The 22,717-nt window shown below is 40.4% G+C and overlaps 1 protein-coding gene across 4 annotated transcripts in view; it reads right to left on the bottom strand.

Annotated features, from left to right (window-relative positions):
• Positions 1–22,717, bottom strand: part of TTC28 (tetratricopeptide repeat domain 28) — a 719,970-nt gene that overhangs the window by 86,359 nt on the left and 610,894 nt on the right. For all 4 annotated transcript variants that reach the window (XM_031656035.1, XM_031656036.1, XM_031656037.1 and 1 more), the window contains 3 exons: positions 22,388–22,517; positions 19,627–19,845; positions 17,517–17,682 (listed from right to left, as the gene is read on the bottom strand). In XM_031656035.1, the coding sequence (XP_031511895.1) occupies positions 17,517–17,682; positions 19,627–19,845; positions 22,388–22,517 (515 nt within the window). The remainder of the gene's footprint in view (positions 1–17,516; positions 17,683–19,626; positions 19,846–22,387; positions 22,518–22,717) is intronic.

Genomic DNA, 22,717 nt, shown 5'->3' with positions numbered 1-22,717 from the left:
TTTGTATTCTAGTTCCATCATTTAATTAAACATGAATCCTTGGACAATTCACTGAAGAGTTCTGAGCTTTGACTTTGTGCTAGGTAAAACAGAGGCCACAATCAGCACCTCAGAGGATGATCTCCTGAGTTCATACACCTGTGTCTGACACATGGAAAGTGCCCAAAAAGGTCATTTCCCTCTTCTTTGTCCAAAAAGAAGCAAGCTGAGAGGTTCTAATAGGAAGTGAGAGTTAAAATGTGAGCATTAACTTGGCATAACAGAGCACTCAGCAAAGCATCTTATATATCTTGGCTTATTAATATTATTCATTAGCATAAGATGAAATAAAAACTGTGTCTATCTACTGAGAAATTCTGTCTGCCACGGGAAACCAAAATGACAAGCATTATATAGAATCTGGATTCTCTTGCCTGTTTGACTCATTTTCAAAGACAAGTTAGACAAGTAGCTTTTTTTCTCCTTGAAACTTTCATCCAACTAAATTCTCTATCCCTTTTCAACCTAGCCACTTCTAACATTCAAAAACACCACATTCCCAAGTCCTTACTATAAGCTCCACTGAGTTTCTATTTCTAGGATTTAAAGCACAACATTGAACCAAAGTACGAAGAAGCAGACAAGAAGAAAAATACAATAAAGCATTAACCTACACTAAATTGAAAGAAAGGTTGTACAAACACACACACACCACCACCACCACACACACACACACACACACACACACACACACACCCCTTGTTCTTTTCCATTTTACTCTGGTATTAACCCAGGGTGCTCATTCTATATCCTCCTTTGGAAAAAATAGTATTTTTACTTGTATATAGTCAGACCCATTCTAGCAACGATCAGAAAACTTCTAAGCTTCAGCTTTAACACAATTATAAATCAACAGTGCTTATATGGGGAAAAAAGGTAGAACCACTTCATGTAGTCATTCAATGAATATCCCCTGAGGCCCAGCTACATTCCAGGTTCTATACTGATGTAAATTGAATAGATCAATCTCTGCCCTAAATGGGCCTCCAATCCAATGGGAGAGCGAGAAATTACAGAGTTAACCTCCACATAATAAATACTACCGTGATTAGGGACAGCCAAAAAATGAAAGACACAAGGTGCTGAGATAGACAAAAATAGCAGAAACCCACAAAAGTAAGAATACTCAAGCCTAACAAATCGCTTTTTTTGAAAACAACCCCAAAGAAATTTCTGTAGAGAACAGGGATGTGGTATCCGAAACATTATTAAAAGGCAAGTCTAGGTTGGGTGCAGTGACCCACTCCTGTAATTCCAGCAGTTTGGGAGGCCGAGGTGGGTGGATCACCTGAGCTCAGGAGTTTGAGACCAGCCTGGGGAACATGGTGAAATCCCATCTCTACAAAAAAATACAAACATTAGTTGGGCATGGTGGTAAAAAGAGGCAAGTCTAAACGAAATAAGAGATAGTTTAAAGTGGATAATATCTGAAGGAAAGAAAATCAATGTTCTGTGTCATTCAGTCATTCCATTTCATCTTTATCACGAAAAGCTTTGTCTAACCTTGAGGTGATAATCAATATATGTGACACAGGTTCAACCTATTAAGTCTAAATTAATAAACATACATACTAACTTACAGTGTAATTTTCAAGCTATCCCATAGCTATATTCTTTTGAGAGCACAGTATGTCAACCTAACTTTGGGCTTTAGCTGCAAGCATCCATTGCTACTTGATCCAACTATGAGACAGGTGAAGGAGCAGCAAAAGAACTAAAGCCTCTATGAGTAACACACTTGAGGAGGCCCTGGTGTCAGGGCATGGGAGGAGAATGAGTGCTGGACAGCTGGGGGCCAAATCCAAAGGTGGGAAAGGTAGTCAGTCTTTTCTAAAAGCAGGAATCTTTTATTAAGGCCGCCAGAAAATGATGTGTTATCTCCTGACATCTCTAACTGGCAGGAGGCACACACAAAAATTAAGAAAAAGACAAGTTTGCAATGACAACTTTGTCTCCACCAGCCAGCATATTTTTGGAAGTGACAGATCCTTAAATCAATTCTGTCTCTCCCTGCTTATTAGCAGTAACTCCTCACTGCATTAGCATAAGTCTATCAAAAGCTAGGAAAGAACATCTCATTACTTAATGTAATGAGTCTTAATGTGTTACTGGGAATCAGAAGAGTTTCATAAGCTGGCCTTGGGGTCAAGTTCTGAGATGTGGATGTTAGCTCAAGGTCTGTCATTAACTACCTGATCTGGATAAGTCTACCTCTTTGATCGTCCCAGATGATATTACATGTTCATGGCACTTCACAGGAGTGGAAGTGGGTAGGAAAAGGCTAGAGAAATGTAAGAAATAACTATGAAATGCATGTTATCACTGAGTCATGCTTTGTCTTGTAGATGATGACGGGCTAACCACACATTAATGATGCTATGTTGACCGTGTGTGCAAGAGAAGGTGTGGTTTATTCTATCAGCCCCCAGTAGTTTGTTCTCTCACACCCTTGCTCATCCACTCATTCGGTAAACATTCATGGAGGCTTCTTGTGTACTAGGCATGGCCAGGAGCTTGAAATGCAGACATTAGGCATGATCACTGCTAAGTCGTCATCTGGCCTGCAGGGACATTCATCAATGGGACTGAGTTCAACTGTCCATCTGTATTATTGAACTAGTTAACCAGTAAGGATCCATTAGGGTGCCATGTATTGCATACCCAGACTTTTCTAAATCCTGGTCGGGAGGTAGAGAAAGTAGGCAAACATGGGTGGGTCTGCTCCACAGCAGGTATCCTCCACTTCAACCAGTTTGGCCCCCATTTTTGGCTCTTACTCACCTGTGTAAGCAATTTCAGGCTTCAATGCATACTGAAGACATCTAGGAAAAATGATGCCCCAGGGAATAGAACTCCAGGGGATCCCATGCTATCAGAAGAAAGTAATTGCAAGTTTACTAGAATGTGCATGGTGCAGAGGTAGCAGGGGGAAGCCGGCTCCTGTTGGAACAGAGGGTTGACACCAGGAGATGCAGTGGGACACACAATGGGGCCTCATAGCCAACTTCATCTCCAGGCACTCCTCTGTCACCATCCTTCTCTGTGGCTGATGTGTGCAGGAGTACTCGGATGACAGTGACCTCTTAGAAAATGCCTTAAGTAGCAGGAAGCCAGAAGCACTGATGGAGAAGATAGGAGGCAGGTGGCCAGGCTAGTCCTGTGGGCATGTTATCATAAAAGCCCAGCCTGGTGTGGGAGAAAAGAAGGGGTGATTCTAGAAGCAAATGGGTAATATCAAACAGAGGTTAGTGACTGATTAAATCAACAGCAATAAATGAAAAGGAGATTTAAGGACAAATGATTCAAAAGCCTCAAAACTAAGGAAATTGAGAGGGAAAGATGGAGGCTTTTAAATAAATGGGAATAAATATGCACCTGATTGAGGAACTGCATGAGAAAAGGTCTGATTTTGGATAGGCTGAGTTTGAGGTGAATTCCAGGGGGAAGTCAAGCTTAGAAATCAAGAGAGACACTGAGCCAGGGACATATATCTGTGTCCTTGGGATAGAACAAGTTTCTAAAGGAATGTCCATTAATCAAGAATGCCCACAGTTTTGGAGCAAAAGGAAGATGAGAAGCCACGGAAGAAGATGGAGGAGTTCTTGCAGATGCTCACCAACACAGAGGTGTGTGCTATGTTAAGGGAAGAAAGATATAAGCAAGAAAATGGTCAGCCATCAGACACTGAAGGAAACAAGGAGCGTGAAGCCTGAGAGATCACCATTCTCTTTCTCCAGGTCTCTGGAAACAGGGTGTGAGTGGGAAACTGGATCATTGTTCAGCACACATCCACTCCTGTGGGAGGAATATATTCTCTGCCCTACTGATGTTGGGCTTGATATGAGATTCGCTTTAGCCAATGAAATGTGAACGGACAAGAGGTAAGCAGAGGCTTGAAATGTGTCTCTTTATTTCCCTTTGTCTCTTGCAATCTTAACTTTTACCATCTCGACTTGTGGACACAGAAGGAGCTGACTTAAACTTAACAGGCAGTATAAAAAACAGAACCACCCCAGTTTACCCACAGACCCAGAACAAGAAATACATGCTTGTGGTTAAATGTCTCTGAAACTCTGGCATGCTGCCTGGCATTACTGGAGGAAAACCTGGACAGTACTGTGTGAGTTGTGGGTCTGACACAGTTAAATGTGCTCCTTCATGGATGGCACCCTCTGGGCCTCCTTATTACTGTGCTCAAATCATAAAAGTACAAGCAAGATGAAAAACAAAGCCTATTTCAACCAGTTCGAAGAGGAACTTGGTGACTATATACTAGGGTTATTTTCCTAAAGCCAGAGAAGTCAAGATTTACACGTTAAATATCTTAAATATCGATTGTTACATAAAGTTTTATAAAATCAACCACATAAAAAAAGACTGAGGAATTTTTTTTATCTTGTCCTGGGGTAAAGTGCAAGATACACAAAGTAAGGGATATTGAGATTTGATAAGTTCAAATGATTTTTACAGAATTGGTTGTAGCAACATCCAGCTAGCAGCTGACATGGAACCAAGAGGGAAGGACTGAATGTCTGAATTAATCAACAGATTCAGAATCCCACCCTGCCCCTTCTCCCTCCAGCTCCTGTTCTAACAGGAATGCCATCCCAAGCTTTGGGACCATGAATAAAGGATTTGGAACAAGAGATAAAAGAAGAAACGTCTGGTGTTCAACAGTGCCTCTGGCAGGTGTTCAGAGCATCTGACAGATTGGTCCCTGCCCTATAGCACAGGTGCAGAAGTGTCAGGCCCTGGTACAAGACAGCCTAGGTCATTCTGAATTCCAAGCCCTCACATTTGCCAGTGAGAGGCTCATGACACTTTTCCCCACATCAATGTGGTCTGTTTCTTGTCTTTGGGCTGACACTACCATTCACCAGATTATCCCTCCCATGTACAATGGGATAACTCACACCTAGCAATTTCGAGTTCTGCTTTTGAAAAAGGTCATGAGGCCAGATGTGGTGACTCACGCCTGTAATCACAGCACTTTGGGAGGCAAAGGCAGGTGGATCACCTAAGGTCAGGAGTTCGAGACCAGCCTGGCCAACATGGTGAAACCCTGTCTCTACTTAAAATACAAAAATCAGCTGAGTGTGGTGGTGCACGCCTATAATCCCAGCTGAGGCATGAGAATCGCTTGAACCTGGAAGCAGAGGTTTCAGTGAGCCAAGATTGCACTAATGCACTGCAGCCTGAGTAACAGAGAGATACTCTGTCTCAATCAATCAATCAAATTAAAATAAAAAAGGTCACAAGAAATATAAAAGGAGATTACATTTAGGCTATTTCAGAGGTTATTCAAGAAGACCAACTATAATTATCCTCTTGTTAAGCTGCTGACTTACGCTAAGAAGCCTACAAAAGCCTTCTGAACTCATTTTGTTCTCAGTCTTTCAGGAGTAGAAATTCAAGAATCAGGAGCACAAGACGAGTCTATAGTGTGTCCCACTCATTCCTGCAACTGCGTCTCTTTAGTGCTCTAGTCCCTAATGTGGCATCAACTTTTTTTTTTCCTCAAGCAGACATAGCTGAGCCTGAGTGAGTTGCTTCACAGATAAGGCTATGCCTGCCTTTTGGAAGCCAGCCACGATAGGAGAGGAGGCCACAACAAGACAGAACACAGAGACTCAGCCAGGAAATCCCATCCTATTTGAGAAGGAGCTCAACTTTGGATCTTACAAGAAAGGGGTGAGCATCAGGAAGCAGAAGCTGGGGAACTGTGATGTAGCAAGCTACAATCCCTGCAGCAAAGGACAGACTATCTTCCTCCTGCAAACACCATTCAACATCTGGAATGTCTGGACCCTTTCTTTCCTCCATGCCCTTGTCTGGTGAGAAACTCCTCTGCCTGGAATGGCTTTTTTCCCCCTACCCTTTAGGGCCCAGTTAAAATGTCACCTCCTTGGAAGCCTCTTGAATCACTGCCTCACTCCCCAAGTAGGCAGAGCGAGGCACAGCCCTCTTTGTTCCGACCTTTATCAGAGCAGTTCTCACGTGGTAGATTAATAATTTACACGTTTGTTGCATGCTCCACACCATGAGCTACTGTAAGGCCAAGAATTCCAGCTATTATTCATGCATATATCTCCAGGCCCAGCATCAGCCCTGGCACAGACTACATGCTCATAAAATATTTTCAAAATGGCAGTACCCTCGTTTAGAATGAAATTGGAAACTCTTTGTTTTAAGGAATAAAATAAGTGCCAAAATATATTCTATCTACCTTTTCTCCACAGAGTTCTGGAAAGGATTGGGGGTAAGAAAAAACATCTGTCTTGTAAAGTAAAACTTACCAATTTGGATGAATTGGGAGGTCAGTCTCAATTAGCAAAAATCCTTAATTAGAAATACTTATAATGACAATTTTAAATGTTCAAAGACCTACTGCACATTGAATGAGGCTAATGATGCAGCAATGGCATAGTCACCAGTGCATGGGGACTGCTTTAAAGAACAGATAGAAATGATTTGAATCAGTCTATCAACTGTTCATTTACATCGATATATTAAAGATGAGTTGCAATCCTGCTTTTGTAATTCATTTGCTTAAAAACCCCTGTCTTCTCTCTTTTTGGGGAGCTGAAGTAGGGGGGTAAAAGGGAATCTCTCTGGAATTGTATTAATCATACGTAATCTTTGGATTGTGACACTCTTCCATCACGCACAGTCTGTATTCATTCATGCATTCATTTTTTCATTCATTCAGAGACGGGGTCTCATTCTGTTGCCCAGGCTGGAGTGCAGTGGCACAACCATAGCTCACTGCAGCCCCAAACTCCTGCGTTCAAGTGACCCTCTCACCTTAGCCTTGCAAGTAGCTGGGACTTCAGGTGTGTGCCACCACATCGCTGCTTTCATTTATTTATTTTGTAATTTTAAATAATGTAATAAACATGCACAAAACCATTACCCAAAACAAAAGCCAGGATCTTGAGAATAACATACCTCTAATCATTTGTTACTTCCCAGTGAGTCCATTCCTAGCCTGAGGTAGGTCCCATCCCTAATCCCACAGCAATCACTCCCTGGTTGTCCTTTCTATACAGGTTTTATTGCATCTTTCTGTATTCTGAAAAGTATATTTTTATTTTTGTCTTTAACTATTAAAAAGATGTCATCCTGTAGGTAATGTTTTAGAATTTACTTTTTCACTTATTAATTATTATAGTTCTATTATGTAGCCACTATCTTAGGGTTCACAGTGGCTCATTTGTTGTTGAAACCTAACAGTCCATTTTAGGATTGCATCTCTATTTATTCATCTACTCTCTCACTACATGTGGGTTGTTTCCAGAATTTTGCTATTGTTTACAGTGCAGCTTTGAAGATTCTTGTTCATGCACAAGACTTTCTCTTGGATATTACACCCAAGTGTAAAGGGTATGTACATATGTGATCTATTTATTTATTTACTGAGTCAGGGTCTCATTCTGTCATCCAGGTTGGAATGTAATGGTGTAATCATAGCTCACTGCAGCCTCAAACTCCTGGGCTCAAGTGATCCTACCACTTCAACCTCCTAAAGTGCTGGGATTACAGGTATGAGCCACCTCACCTGGCTAATATTCAACTTTAGATGGTCATGACAAGCTTCTTCTGATGTGGTTATGCCAATTTACTCTCCCACCAGTCATTTGACCCTCCAATACTTGATATTGTCAGACTTGTTAATATTTGCCGCTTGTTATCAGTGTAGAATCAATGGAGTTATCAGCATTATGAACAAGTATAATCTAAATTAATCAGGATTTTGAAATAAGAAAATGTATTTGATTACAAACATAACTTTCACTGTAGAAAATTTGTAAATATAGAAAAACACCAAAAGGGAAAAAACGTTAACAGCTATAGTTTATCAAGGTTTAATATTCTTTTACAATGAAGGAACATTTACCCCATTAAAAGGGCAGTCTACAATTGCAATTTGTTAAAAACCCCTTGGGAGTGCTCCTTCCAGACCTGACCTACTACTGAACAAAGCCCTACCCAGTCTTAGATTCCCTAAAGTGCCACTGTACCGTTCTAGGAGGCCAGGGAGCAATTTACATACTGCAAGATGCTGGCTAAGTATCAGAATTAAAAACTGAAGATGTGTTTTGAAATTCATAACATCTCCCTTATGGGAGGCTTATGTTCTATACAGTGGTTTCAATCTACGCCTCTTTTGATCTGGGAGGAAGCGACTGGAAGTTCTTATTAAACACTTAATAAAAGCACTTATTTTATTTTTAAATCCATTTTCAGAAACTCCTTTGTAGCATTTTACTTCCTTTCGGCAGCAAGATGCCATTAACGAGAGCAAAAACAGTCTGCAGAATAACAAGGACACCAAGGCTAGGCTGCAGGTAACTGAATAAAGGTGTCCCCCAAGGCATAGAGACTCAGTTTCTAGGGGCGCAGTGCATTTTACAAACACTAGCCCAGCATAAATGGAGTCTGCTTACAGAACATCTTCTGGTGACTAAATTTCAAACTTACTGATGTCTAACCATGAGTCAGGTACTGTGTTAGTGAGAATTCAGAAAGAAAGACACAGCACCTACCCTCTAGGGCGTCACCATCTGCTTGGAAAGGCATACAAACTACATAAATATAAAACTGGAAAAAACAAAATAAGTGCTATTATTAGGTACACAGAGGGGAGCAAAGACCTGACGTGGACCAACAAGGATGGGAATAATTCTGATGAAAGCAGTGTGAAATATAAACAGAACTCCAAAGGGTGATTAGACTATCACAGGAAAATATAGTCCATAAAAAAAGTTCAGGCAGAAGGGAGAAGCACTTCATTCGGAGAACTAGTCAGTTGTTCATGCAAACATTTCTTAAGCATCTACTATGTTCCAGAGCTGCCCTAGAGACAGGGAACACAAAGAGGTGAATGAAACTAACAACGGAGCTTCTGAAAGGCTTTTCTGAGAAGGTAGGAATTTGAAGGATGAAAGGAACCAGCCACACCAAGAGCAGGGGGCAGAACTTTACTGAGAAAAGGAAGAGCACGTGGATAACTCTAAGGTGGGAAAGCCCTTGGTGTAAACTAGGAGGTGAAAGGAGGCCAGGGGTCACAAGGAAATGCCAAGTTGAAGAAGGATTATAAGTGCTGTTGAAGGGTGGGCAGAGGCTAGATCACACAGGCATATAGGTCAGCATAAGGAAAGTGAGCTGGAGTCTAAAGACCATCAGAAACTCTGAAGACATTGAAGTGTGTTTGGCGAGCTTTGTGGTGGGTAGAAGGGCAAGGAAACAGAATCCCAAATACATCTTTGAAAGACCACCACTCTAGCGAATGGGTTTGGAAAGCCATGAGAGGGAGAGGGAGAAGAGAGATCAGACAGGAAGTGGTAGCAGTGGTTTAGGATAGAGATGATGGTGACCTGCACTGTACACGTAGCAGTGGAGACAGAAGTGGATTGATTAAATATGTATTTTTAAAATACTTTAAAAATTTTTGGTAAAAAACATAACATAAAATTTATTCTCATAACCATTTTAAGTATATGGTAGTGTTAACTATATGTATCTTGTGTGCAACAAATCTTGAGAAATTTTTCATCTTATAAAACTGAAACCCTATATCCATTAAACAACTCCCCTTTACTCCTCCTACCCATCCCTGAGGACTACCATTGTAGTTCCTGTTTCTAAGAGCTTGGCTACTTCAGACACCTTATTGTGAAATAAGCCAATCACACACAAAAAGACAAATATTACTAAATGAAATCATGTAGTATTTGTCTTTTGTGATTGGCTTATTTAACTTAGCATAATGACCTCAAAATTCATCCATGTTGTAGCATGTGACAGGATTCTCTTCTTCCTTTTCTTCCCCCTGATAGAGTCTTGCTCTATCACCTAGGCTGGTGTACAGTGGCACAATCACGGCTCACTATAGCCTCGACCTCCCGGACTCATGACCCCCCTACCTTAGCCTCCTGAGTAGCTGGTACTATAGGTGCACCACTGCATCTGGCTAGTTTAAAAAATTTTTTTTGTAGAGATAGGGTCTCACTGTGTTGCCCAGGGAAGTCAGGAACTCATGGGCTCAAGCGATCCTCCTGCCTAGGCCTCTCAAAGTGCGGAGATTACAGGCACGAGCCACCATGCCCAGCCGATTTTCTTCTTTTATAAGGCTGAGTAATATTCCATTGTATACACCACATTTTAAAAATCTGTTTATCCATAGGTGGACTTTTAGGTTGCTCCTACCCCCTGGCTATTATGAGTAGTACTGCAATGAATATGGGTGTGCCAATATCTCTGAGATCATGGTTTCAATTCTTTTGTATACACCCAGTAATGGGATTGCTGTATTGTATACTAAATTCTATTTTTAATTTTTTGAGGAATGTCCATACTGTTTTCTATAGTAGCTGCACTGTTTTACATTCCCACCAACAATGCACAAGGGTTCCAATTTTTCCACATCCTGGCCAACACTGGTTATTTTCTATTTTTTTGAAAGTGACCATCCTAATGAGGAAAAAGATTTCTCATTATGCTGTTGATTTGCATTTTACTGATGATTAGTAATGTTGAACATCTTTACATATGCTTGTTGTTCATTTGTATACCTCTTTGAAGAAATGTCTACTTAGGTCCTTTGCCCATTTTTAAATTGGATTTTGTTGTTGTTGTTGTTAAGTTGTAGGAGTTTTTATATATTCTGGATATTATCAGATACATGGTTTGCAAATAATTTCTCCCATTCATAGGTTGCCTTTTCACAATGTTATTTCCTTTGCAGCACAGAAGTTTTTAAGAAGTTTGAAGTGGTCCTCTTTCTCTATTTTTCCTTTGTTGCCTGTGCTTTTGGTATCATACCAATAACCACTGCCAAGTTCAATGTCAAGTAGCTTTTCCTCTATGTTTTCTTCTAGGAGTTTTATACTTTCAGGTCTTATGTTTAGGTCTTTAATCCATTTTGAGTTAATTTTTGTATGTTGTATAAATAAGGGTCCAACGTTTTTCCTTTTGCATGTGGATATCCACTTTTCCTAACACCATTTATTGACGAAATTGTTCTCTCCCCATTGTGTTGCCTTTGTGGAAGATCATTTGACATACACATAAGGGTTTATTTCTGGGCTATTCATTCTATTTCACTGGTTTATATGTTTGTCTTTATATCAGTATCATATTGTTTTGAAAACTGTAACAAAGAAATACACATATGTACATATATATTTATATAATACAATTATATATAAGATGGACATACATAAATACATATATATGTGCATATATATGGACATATATATTTTTTGGAGATAAAGTCTCTGTTGCCCAGGCTGGAGTGCGGTGGCACGATCTTGGCTCACTGCAACCTCTTCCTTCCAGCTTCAAGCGATTCTCACGCCTCATCCCCCCAAGTAGCTGGGATTACAGGCGCATGCCACCACACCCCGCTAATTGTAATAATATTTTGAAATCAGGAAGTATGATGCCTCCAGCTTTATTTTTTTTCCTTAAGATTGCCTTAGCTATGTGGGGTCCTCTGAGATTCCAAATGAATTTTAGAATTTTTTTCTATTTCTGTGAAAGTATGCCACTAGGTTTTTTTCTTTTTCAGATGGAGCCTCACTCTATTGCCTAGGTTGGAGTGCAGTGACGTGATCTTGGCTCACTGCAACCTCTGCCTCCTGGGTTCAAGTGATTCTCCCCCTTTAGCCTCCTGAGTAGCTGGGATTACAGGCATGCGCCACCAAGCCCAGCTAATTTTGCATATTTAGTAGAGATGAGGTTTCACCATGTTGGCCAGGCTGGTCTGGAACTCCTGACTGAATTCAGACGATCCACCCGCCTTGGCCTCCCAAAGTGCCGGGATTACAGGCGTGAGCCACTGAGCCCAGCTGCCACTAGGATTTTGCTAGGGATTACCCTGAATCTGTAGATCACTTTGGATAGTATGGATGCTTTTTAACAGGATTAACTCTTGTAGTCCATGACCATAGGATATCTTCCCATTTATTTGCGTCTTAATTTCTTTCAGAAATGTTTGCAGTTTTCAGTATATGGATCTTTCCCTTCCTTGGTTAAGTTTATTCCTGAGTATTTTGTTCTTTTTGATGCTTTGGTAAGTGGGATTGTTTTCTGAATTTCCTCTTCAGATTTTTCACTGTTAGTGTATAGAAACACACTTGATTTTTGTTCATTGATTTCATATCCTGCAGATTTACTAAATTTGTTTATTAGCTTTAATAGTTTTTTGGTAGAATCTTTTGAGTTTTCTACATATAAGATCATGTCATCTCTGAACACAGATAATTTTACTCTTTCCTTTTCAATTTGGATATTTATTTCCTTTCCTTATTTAACTGCTCTGGCTAGTACTTCCACTACTGTATTGGAGATACGACAAAAGAAGGCATCCTTGCCTTGTTCCTAGTCTTACATGAAATATTTTCAAATTATTGCCCCTTAGTATGATGTTAGCTGTGGATTTTTCATATATGGCCTTCACTATGTTGAGGTAATTTCCTTTTACTAGCTTGCAGTATGGTTTTTATCATGAAAGGGTGTTAAATTTTGTCAAATGCTTTTCTGCATCAACTCAAATGATCATGTGTTTTTTGTCCTTCATTCTGTTAATGTGGTGTATTATGCTGATTGATATTCATAGGTGAACCATCCTTACATTCCAAGAGTAAATCCCACACAGTCATGGTACAGAATCCTTTTAATGTATTATTGAATTCAGTTTGCTAGTATTTTTTGAGGATTTTTGCATTAATTTTTTTATGATAAATATTGATCTACAGTTGTTTTACTTGTAGTATCTTTGCCTGATTTTGGCATCATGGTAACTCTGGCCTCATAAAATAAATTAGCAACGTTCTTTACTCTTTTATTTTAAAAAAGAATTTGAAAAGGATTGGTGTTAATTCTTCCTTAAATGTCTGGTAGAATTCCCCAGTGAATACATCTAGTCCCAAACTTTTCTTTATTGGGAGGTTATTGGTTACTGATTTAATCTTCTCACTAGTTATAGATCTGTTTAGATATTTTATTTCTTCATAATTCAGTCTCGGTAGGTCGTTCAAAATGTATTTTACAGAAATATATTTCTACAAATCTGCAAGATAAATTGATTAGAATGAGGGAAAGAGAAAATAATGGATGATGATTCATTTTTTTGTCTTAAGCAACTAGTTATATGATGGTGCAGGAATCAGGATAAAGATTAAAGTAGAAATGGGGACATTAAAGAGTTAGGCTTTAGGTGTTTTAGACCAGAGATGCCTGGAAGATATCCAGACATAGATGTTTATTGACAGCTACATATACAGATCCAGAGCTCAGAGACCCCTGAGCTACAGTAGAGAGACAGAAATTACAGGGTACATTTAGAGAGCAGAGAAGAAGGCCTAGTGGTTGAAATACAGTATTCACCAAGAGACAAGAATGGAAAATAAACCCAGAATTCCTTCCTAGCACTAGATCATGGTGACAGGCTCTGACACTGGGGTTTTATTCTCTGTAAAGCCAAATTACAAAAAGGTTTTCTTTCTCCCTTTGATATGACAGAATTGTTTATTCATGGCTATTTATTTCTCATTTAAAAGTACTACATGCCTAATTGTAAAATAAAATAACAAGCATCCATAATTCCACCATTCATTTATAATCACCACTAAAATATAGCCTAGTCTCTTTCCAAGAATTTTTCTTTTCATACCCATATTTTGTATGACAAAATTTAAATTATACTATACACAGTAATTCTATATCCTATTTTTTCACTTAATATTTTGTCTATGTGATTAAACATTTGGCTATTTGATTAAAATTCTTTGTAAACATAATTTTAATTGCAACATAACATATTGAATAGATATAAAATAATTTGTAATTTAATTATTGTTGTATATTTGGTTTGTTTTCAATGTCTTCTATAATATATAAACTTAGGACAGATACTAGTATGTACAGATCTTTGCTCCATTTCTAAAATAAATAATTTTGAGATCAAAGGGCATAAACATGTAAAAAGACTTTTTATACTATTGGCAATTTGTTTTTAGAAATGCAGAATCAAGGTATATCCCTACGATATGAGCCAGGTCATTCACTGCATCCTTACTCTCACTGAGCATTACGGTTTTAAAAAATATTTACTAAATTTATAGATGAAAAATAATACTTCAATGAAATTTTCTTACTGTTTTCATGAAACTAGGAGATACGAATTGCTCTCACAAACACTCCATTCCAGTAAATTCAAACCACGCCAATAAAGGGTTTAATTTTAATATTATAATCAACAATATGAGTTTAAGCTCACAAAATACGAACAAATCTCTAACAAGACTACTCCGAAGCAATAGGAAAAACCTTATTTCTAGCAGTCTAAGGGGAAGATCTAGGCCACTGAGGGCAGCCCAACAAAGTGATGCTGAATGTCAAGCCACATAACCTGCTAGAGATCCTAAGGACTCATAAGAACTTGTAAGCTCTCTGTATAGAGCAGAGGGGAAATGGTTAACATGGGAAACACAAGCAAGCTGCAGTCTTTCCTGTCTCTCTACCATTGATAAAGAGATGAACTATAACTCAAAAGACATTTTTAAATTCAAAAGGCACCTGGAAACAGAATTACTCAACCTCCAGCATCTTAGAAAAGAACTGCTTAGACACAGGTATTTAAAGTTCAACCATGACATCCAGTGAGGAGCATGGAAGAGTGAGACCAAGGGTAATCCTCTTCTTTCTCCTGGTGAATTTTAATCTAGATATCTGGAAATTTGAATTAGGTAAAATTTACATTTTCATGCAGGCTGAGCCCCATGAATGTTTGGTTTAGACTGAGATGACTTGGATGTGGCCCCCACATTGCCAGAAGGGAGAGGCCACCTTCATGTATGCAGAGGTTTCAAATGGCAGGTGTCATACACTCAAGTACCTTTAGAATCTTGGTGGCCAGCAGTAGAAACACAAAAAAGGGAAAGCTAGGAGGGCAGACTCTGGCAGTACCCATTTCTAACACTATCAAAAGGAGGGAGAATCTTGGCTTAGGGACACAAAGTCCCATCGGCAAGGCTGACCCCATGGTGGACATGTGGTCACCGTGCTCTCTTAGATCCCTGCTGTCCCTCCTCCCATAAGTATTTGAGTGCTCACTCTATAAGGTACTATACTAAAGATTAGGGATCCTGATGAATAAGGCAGACATAGCCCCTGTTCTCACAGAAATGAAAAAGAGTAAACAAGAGAATATATAAAACCTTTCAATTAAAATTGTAGTAAGTGCTTACATGAAAATGTTGGGTATAATGAGAATGTACAAATGGGCATAAGGGGTAGGGAAACCTATGTTGGGAGTTGTAGAGGCTTCCTTAAGGAGGGAATATTTGAACTGAGCTCAGAGGATGAGGAGAATTAAACTGCCAAAGGTTACCCCAGGCAGTATACACAAAGGTCTTCAGCAGCCCTTGGTGGAGAAGATCTCTCAGATGGTTCTCCTGCCTTCCCTTGTTCAGGTCCCATGCTTCTTGTCAACCTTTCTAACTATCATTTGGTTTCTCATGTAAATATACTTGCAGATAGAGAATGTACATAATACCTGGCATTCTAGTTTGTACAACTTTCTTTGAGCTTGGTTAATGAAAGTTCACTCCCAAGAGGCAAACCCTCTTTGGGCATGTTAGCAACATCAATCAGGTTTTCAAACTTAGAAGGCCACACTTCAGAGCTTGCCCCTCAGTTTTGGGATAGTAGGGACTACGTCTGCTTTTTCATCAGGATCCTTGATCTCTAGCATAGTACCTTACACAGAGTGAGCACTCAAAATACTTGTGGAAGGAGGGACAGTGGAGGGACTAAGAGAACATGGCAACTGCATGTCCACCATGGGGTCAGCCTTTTCGATGGGACTTTGTGTTCCTAAACCAAGATTTTCTCTACTTTTGATAGTGTTAGAAATGAACACTGCCAAAGCCTGCCCTGCTGGCTCTCCTACTTTTGGGTTTCTATTGCTGGCCAATCATGCCCCTCTAACTCTCACTTGGGACATGTAATACCTTTGGTCAGGTTATAGTCTAATCACACTGGCCTGAATTTCTGTCTGCTGAAGCAGCTTTGTATACTTCTGGTCTAATGTCTAACCTAGTTCATTATGGTCATTTATAATTTCAATCTCAGAGGGCAGTCTTACTTCCAAGTTCTTGGGAGTTACCACCCTGTCAACCCCTGTAATTGCCAAACTGTTGCCTGGGTTGTTAAGGATGGGGATACTTCAGCATGCACAACAGTCATAGGATAAATAACAGAAGCACGTGTGCATGTGGCTAAAGCCTGTTCCTACTTCATAAAAACAGAAGCTAGAAATGAAATTCTTATATTTGGCTATTTTCTCAAAATATGATATTAATTTTGAAAATCAGAAACAGAACAAGCACTGGCCTGGAAGTCTGGGTGAGATCTAGACTGTTTTGATCCTGGCTCTGACATTAACTTGGCTGTCAGCAAGTCCTATTTCAGTGTTAACTTCTGTTAAATAAAGGGGTTGGACTAGATGACTACTACAGCCCCTTCCAATATTGACATTACATTATTCAATAATTATTTTTCAACTAACTCTTTCTTCACCAACTTAATAAGCATCCCAAAGATCAGTCCAGCTGCTGGCAGCAACCACCACATACTTGGAAATCTGGGTGAAGCATCTCTAAATAAATCACAGGATTACCTAAGGATTTTCATGATTACAAATGAAATCATTCAGGAAATGAGCAGAGATTCTTGGGACCTGATACAAGCTAACACAGCAGATTCTCTGACACACAGATCTTCTGGATTCTTGGTAATCACTGGATGGAGAACGGAGATGCCTGGGAAATCTGGTTACAACCCAGCTCTAAGGTACCCTCTTCCTTTGATTTCCCCTAGAAGCAGGGTGCTTGTGGAAATTATTTTTTCATATGTAAAATAGTCAATCATTATGATAAAATGTTTCCATAAGCTTATACCTTTTACAACCTTTGCAAAAAGCAGTTCCCTTATCTATTCTTCACATTTGAGAGTTCAGCTCCTTTCACCTCACCCCTCAGCTCACAGATCTGTGCACATATCCTGTCACTGGTACTAAATTACTCTCTCAAATAGGTGTTCAGCTATAGTACAAACAAACTCATTATAATTTGTTTATAACAAAAAATAATCTCAGTTCTAATTGGCTGGTATGTTAAATTCAAAGCCACGTTTATGTTTAAACAGTTTACAAATCCTGCTTAGAGGAATGGGCATGTCTGATGAGGCCCTTCCCCATCTGATGGAAAATCACCAAAAAAGAATAAAGACAGACCACTAAGGGGCTTACACTCCAGAGACACATATTTGTTTCTGCTGCAGCAGCTGTGAACAGACTGAGCACAACCACATGAATTCCAAAAGATTTCTTCTGTTCAAATAGAATGTTTACAAAAAATAATACCCTGAGATTTATCTGAAAATGGGCTTGGGGATGTTTTACTACCTACCTTGAGTAGTGAGACTCCACCCCCAGGGCCTCCCGGACACTGGCAATGTGATGCTCCAGGGCTGAGCCAGTTGCTATTGGAAGGGTTGCACTGCTGCTGGCCTGGAAGTCACTTGAGTTTTCCACTGTGTTCTCACCCAGGTAGTGTTCATTAAACTTCAGAATTCCTGAAGCAAAACAGGCACAGCTGACATTATACACAATTAGGGTCAGGGAAAGGAGAAGTTGAAGGCAGGGGACAGGACTGCCAATGGTATGTGACTTCTTTGACAAGCATGCCATCCTGCAAACCCTGTGAAAAAATCCTGAAATCCAAGGTCTCAAGAGGGCTTCCTCTATTTTGGTCAGTATCCTTTTCACAGCTTTTACCATTAGGTGTGGTGCTTGAAACCAAGGAATTCTAGATACAGTCTCAGAAGCTCCTGGAATTATGATGACTTCATATGTGTTTCAAAACAGATGCTTCTTAGAAGCACCAACTAGGGAAAGTCTCCTTTCAGGAATAGTGCATGAGTACGCCAAGACATATTCCTTATACAAACTGAAATCTCAAAGAAAAATATAATTGGCCAAGTGGAAATTGTGTTCCAACAGTGCTTTCATTTCACAAAAGCAAATTATAATAAACGTGTAGTATAAAGGCCAGATAAAAACATTTTAAACCATTTTTAAATAAGACTAACTGGTCAGTGGTTATTAATGAATTAAAGGAGCAAAAAATGATGTCTGCATGAAATTGAGGCAGTCCACAGTGGTTTTCTGGCAATAAATAGGATATATCCTCAAATGGTAATGAGGTGTGTCAGCTCTGGAAAACGCCGGTCCTCTCTGATTGGATTAGCGCCCCCAGTGAAAGCTTCAGAGCCTCATTAAGAGCAAAAAGGAACGGAAAAAGAAACAATAGGAGCCTCATTATACATGGCTCATTATTACAGGAATTCAGATATACCACCTGTCAAATCATGTCCCCAAGATGTAACAACCACAGAGAGAAGGAGTTTGATACCTCCCAGTCATCAACTGTGTCCTCACGAGTATCAGTGCCACTCTGGGAGCTGGGATCCACAAAGATTCCACTGTGGCCAACGCTTACTAACCAAGTCACTGTAAAAATCACAATTTAAAACCTTTAGCATTAAAAATGTCAGCTGTAAGAACATTCTTTGTGGAAAGCCCATAAAGAACATGGAACTAAAGAGAAAAAATTATTAAAAACAATGCCGAGGTATAGAATGTATAGGCACAAATGTTCAGAGCCTAAAAGCATCTGGGAGCTGTCATCCAGCCATCATTTTTTTTTTTTTTTAATCAAAGGGATAGAAACATAATCAAGAAAATCTTGTCAATTCTCGCTGGCAGTTAAAGTTTTTGAAATTGGCTTACAGATATTCAAGAAGCCCATTCTTTAAGATTACCAATTATAAGATCCACTTCCCCAGTCAATAAACTCTAATTGGATCTGGTGTGTCTCCAACTTGGTAAAGCCATCAGCATTTTATTATGCAAAAAATATGGCCCTAACAGCTAATTACTGTTTCTGTATTTAGTGAAAGTGTTACAGCCTGAACATTTAATGCTGATTTAATCAAAGGAGATTTTTACTTCTGAAATAGATTTACAGCAGAACCGGTTAAAAATGGGTTCTGTTAAACTCAGAAATTTCAAGCATAGGACTTATTTATAACCTGTGATAGAGTTGCCATTATCATTTTAGTCTCTTTAACTTTGCCATGACAAAGGGTCACAATTATTAAACCATATCTAGAAAGAATTCGTTAGGTCTTGCAGTCATCGCTTTATTAGCTAATGAACAACAGCTGCCTACACACAGGGCTGCTAGTGAAATTAACTCGTCTGCTCTTAGTCTTCCTTGATAAATGCTTCCACATTCAACAGTGATGAGCAGCGATTTCTTGGGGGAATGAGAAAGCTGGGCTGTCTTATTAATTGAATGCCCCACCACAGCATATCCACTGCCGCTGAGGTTTTGCTAAAATCTGACATCAGTTCCTTAGCATGATCTATGATAATGCACCTCTTCCACCTCTATTCATTAGACTTTTACAGGTCTAGTCTTCTAATTGCTCTGTTCCCACAGAAAGAGATCTTACCTGCCCCAGGAGCAAGCAGCCAGCTATACAGATAGCCTGCAGCCAGGGAATAGTAAAGCACTAGTCCCCTCTGGCCATTAACCATCTCTAAGATCTGATCAATAGTGACTGGGGAGTAGGGGTCAGAGTCCTGTTGTCCTGTTTGTCGTTCCACCAGAAGATCAGCAAATGCCCTTGTCCGTCCCCTTTCTGCCACGGCCAGGGCTTCATCATGATGGCCTAGGAGACAAAGAGATATGCTGAGGGGTCCATAGTGAGTGTGCTTACTTAGAGAGGCCTATCAGGGACAGCCATCAAATCCTGGGCAGAAACCCCACTGCCTCTGCTCTCCAATATGTGACAGAATCTCAGTCATACTGCTTCGAATTCAATTCCCTGCCTCAGATGGTGTGTGCAGTGTCCTGCATGACTGATTCCACACTACCCTAAGCCATCAGGCCTTCGCCTGTCTTGCAGCCAGCGCCACAAGAGAGCTGATCTAATTCAGTGAACTTGTCCTTAGCCCTGTGCCATCTCTGCTCCACCTCCTGAGTTGCTCCCTAACCTGGTTTTTTTTTTTTTTTTTTTTTTTAACCTCCTGCCTGGCTTCTGACACCAGGTTTATTGGTGTCACTTGGCTCTCTATGTGTCCTTTTTTTCTTTTCTTTTAAGACAGGGTGTCACTCTATCTCCCAGGCTGGAGTATAGTGGTGCAATCTTAGTTTACTGCAACCTCTGACCCCCTGGGTTCAAGCGATTCTCCTGCCTCAGCCTCCCAAGTAGCTGGGATTACAGGCATGTGCCACCATGCCTGGCTAATTTTTGTATTTTTAGTAGAGATGGGGTTTCACCACGTTGGCCAGGCTGGTCTCAAACTCCTGGCCTCAAGTGATCTACCCGCCTCAGCCTCACAAAGTGTCTGTGCGTCTTCTGACTCTCTCTCCTCCCTCCATGCGGGCCCTCTATGCATAACATTGTCCAGCCTTAACCATTTCTCCCCAGATTATACTTCCGTCCATTTACGCATGCCAGTCCCTCTCCTGGGTGTGCCCTCTTCCCTTTCACTGGCGTTGTCTCAAGAAGAGGGATGCTAACAGTTGTCCTGCCTATCGCAAAGGGCTAGTTTGAAGATTAAATGAAGCACTACATGAAAAGATGCCTGGTAGGCCTACTTACATCACCGCATGTATAACAGGTAGTAGTAGTGTTGTTGGAGCTGATATCTCATTCCATTCTGGGCTCCAACACACTTTTTCCCTTATCCCCAGGGGCAAAGAGTTTAAACCTCTCAGGTCTCTATATCTTTAAAATTGCCTCTCTATCTCAAGCTTTTCCTGTCTTTTAATCGAATTTTGAATCCCACTTTCCTTAAGAAACTGGTCTATAATCTAGTTTAAAAGCTAATGCACCAATATGAAAGCACAAAAAATGTAAAGGAATTGTTTATAAGTGCTGAAGGAACACAATGCAGAGGATTTACTTTTGTAATAAATGTAAATATGGAAGGGTTACTATAACCAGAGTCCAAAGAAAGCAGACAGAAGCAGACCAGATGCTGCAGCTGTGACAGCACTTCAAGGATGCCTTGCTTCCTGCAGTTTGGGTATCAGAAGCAAGTGGAGATTTATATGTGTGTATGTAAATGTCTCCTTTTACTCTATTAAGTTATTAACTGGAACAGCAGGGACAATTTCTGTGCACATTGGAAAATCGGCCCCTAAGTGCTAGACAGACTTAACACTGTGATTATAATAGATAATAAACTGTAATCGCAGGCAATTAATGCATTTAATAGATACATTTTTCAAGAGGAAATTTGAGTCCTTCCTATATATACAGCAAAAGACAGGTTATCGAAAAGGCCTCAACATCCAAATTCAAAGCCTTTGTTAGTTCCAATAAGTATCTCCTGGGAAGAGGCAGATGACAGGGGAGCTGGAAGGGACTCGCTGACTAGTTAAGGCCTGGGTGAAAGAAGATGCATGCTGCCCCAGTGTGATGGGGCACATAGGCTTGGGAGAATCATCACTGACTATGCCAAGTCTAGGAGGCAGACCCAGGTGGCAAAAACATTTATTAGACAGCAACCTTGAAAGGTGTGTGGATGAGGACATAGAGAAGAGGCCAGGTGTCTTCTCCTGTACTTCCTCTTAGTCAGATGCTTGAACCACACGCTAGTGCTAAGAGGGAACCTGGGGAGGGCACACCTGGTTCAAGCATCCCTGTCTCAAGGACACTTTCTCTGGCTCCTGGATGCGCCAGACAAGAGACTTTGTTTTAGGCTGGGTGTGATGGTTCACACCTGTGATCTCAGCACTTTGGGAGGCCAAGGCAGGAGGATTGCCTGAGCCTAGGAGTTTGAGACCAGGCTGGGCAACATAGTGAGACCTCATCTCTATTTAAACTTTTTGTCTTTTTTTTTTTTTTTTTTAAAAAGAGACTTCATTTCCACAGCATCTGAGTTTATCCTAGTGCCAATCAGCACTGTACTGGACTCACTGACTTATGTCTCTCCACAGGCTAAGAGCTTCTTGGGGTCAGGAACCAGGCCTTCTTGACTGTAATCCCCAGGGCAGGGACTCGGCACGTGGTAGCAGCTCTGCTAATCTTTGTTGAATAAATGAATGAATGTTCAATGACTGGTTACAGTTATGGCTTCACAATCTGTTGTTAAAACAAATCATGCTTCTTCACAGCTGTCACTAAACAACTTGGACACACGGATGTGCACCCGTGCACGCTAGTGCACACACAAGCAAGGAGTAACCCCTGCTGTTCTCACCTAAGGTGACGAGCACCCGCTGCAAGGCCTGGTAGGATGATGTCTGCAGGTCAAAGAGGGAGAGTTTGTAGTCCGTGTTCAGCTGTGCCTCGTGTCGGATCGTTTCAAACAAGGCTGATGCCCTATAAAGCTGCAAGGAGGGAGAAAGAACATCATCCATTCCCCAGAAACCAAGGTCCAGCTGTTTACAGACTAGAGACAACTTTTGATCATATATTTGTGCACACCCTAAGTATTTTTTAAAGATCTGAAAGGAAGAGTCTTATGTCCAGGTGTAAGGAAAATGGATGTGCTGTGGTCAAGAACAGGCCAAGGCAGACATCCAGTCCA

Source organism: Papio anubis, chromosome 16 (genome assembly GCF_008728515.1).
Source record: "Papio anubis isolate 15944 chromosome 16, Panubis1.0, whole genome shotgun sequence".
Classification (NCBI taxonomy): Eukaryota; Metazoa; Chordata; class Mammalia; order Primates; family Cercopithecidae; genus Papio; species Papio anubis.
Note: the sequence above shows the minus strand (reverse complement) of the source record. Positions and strands in the feature narration are given on the sequence as shown.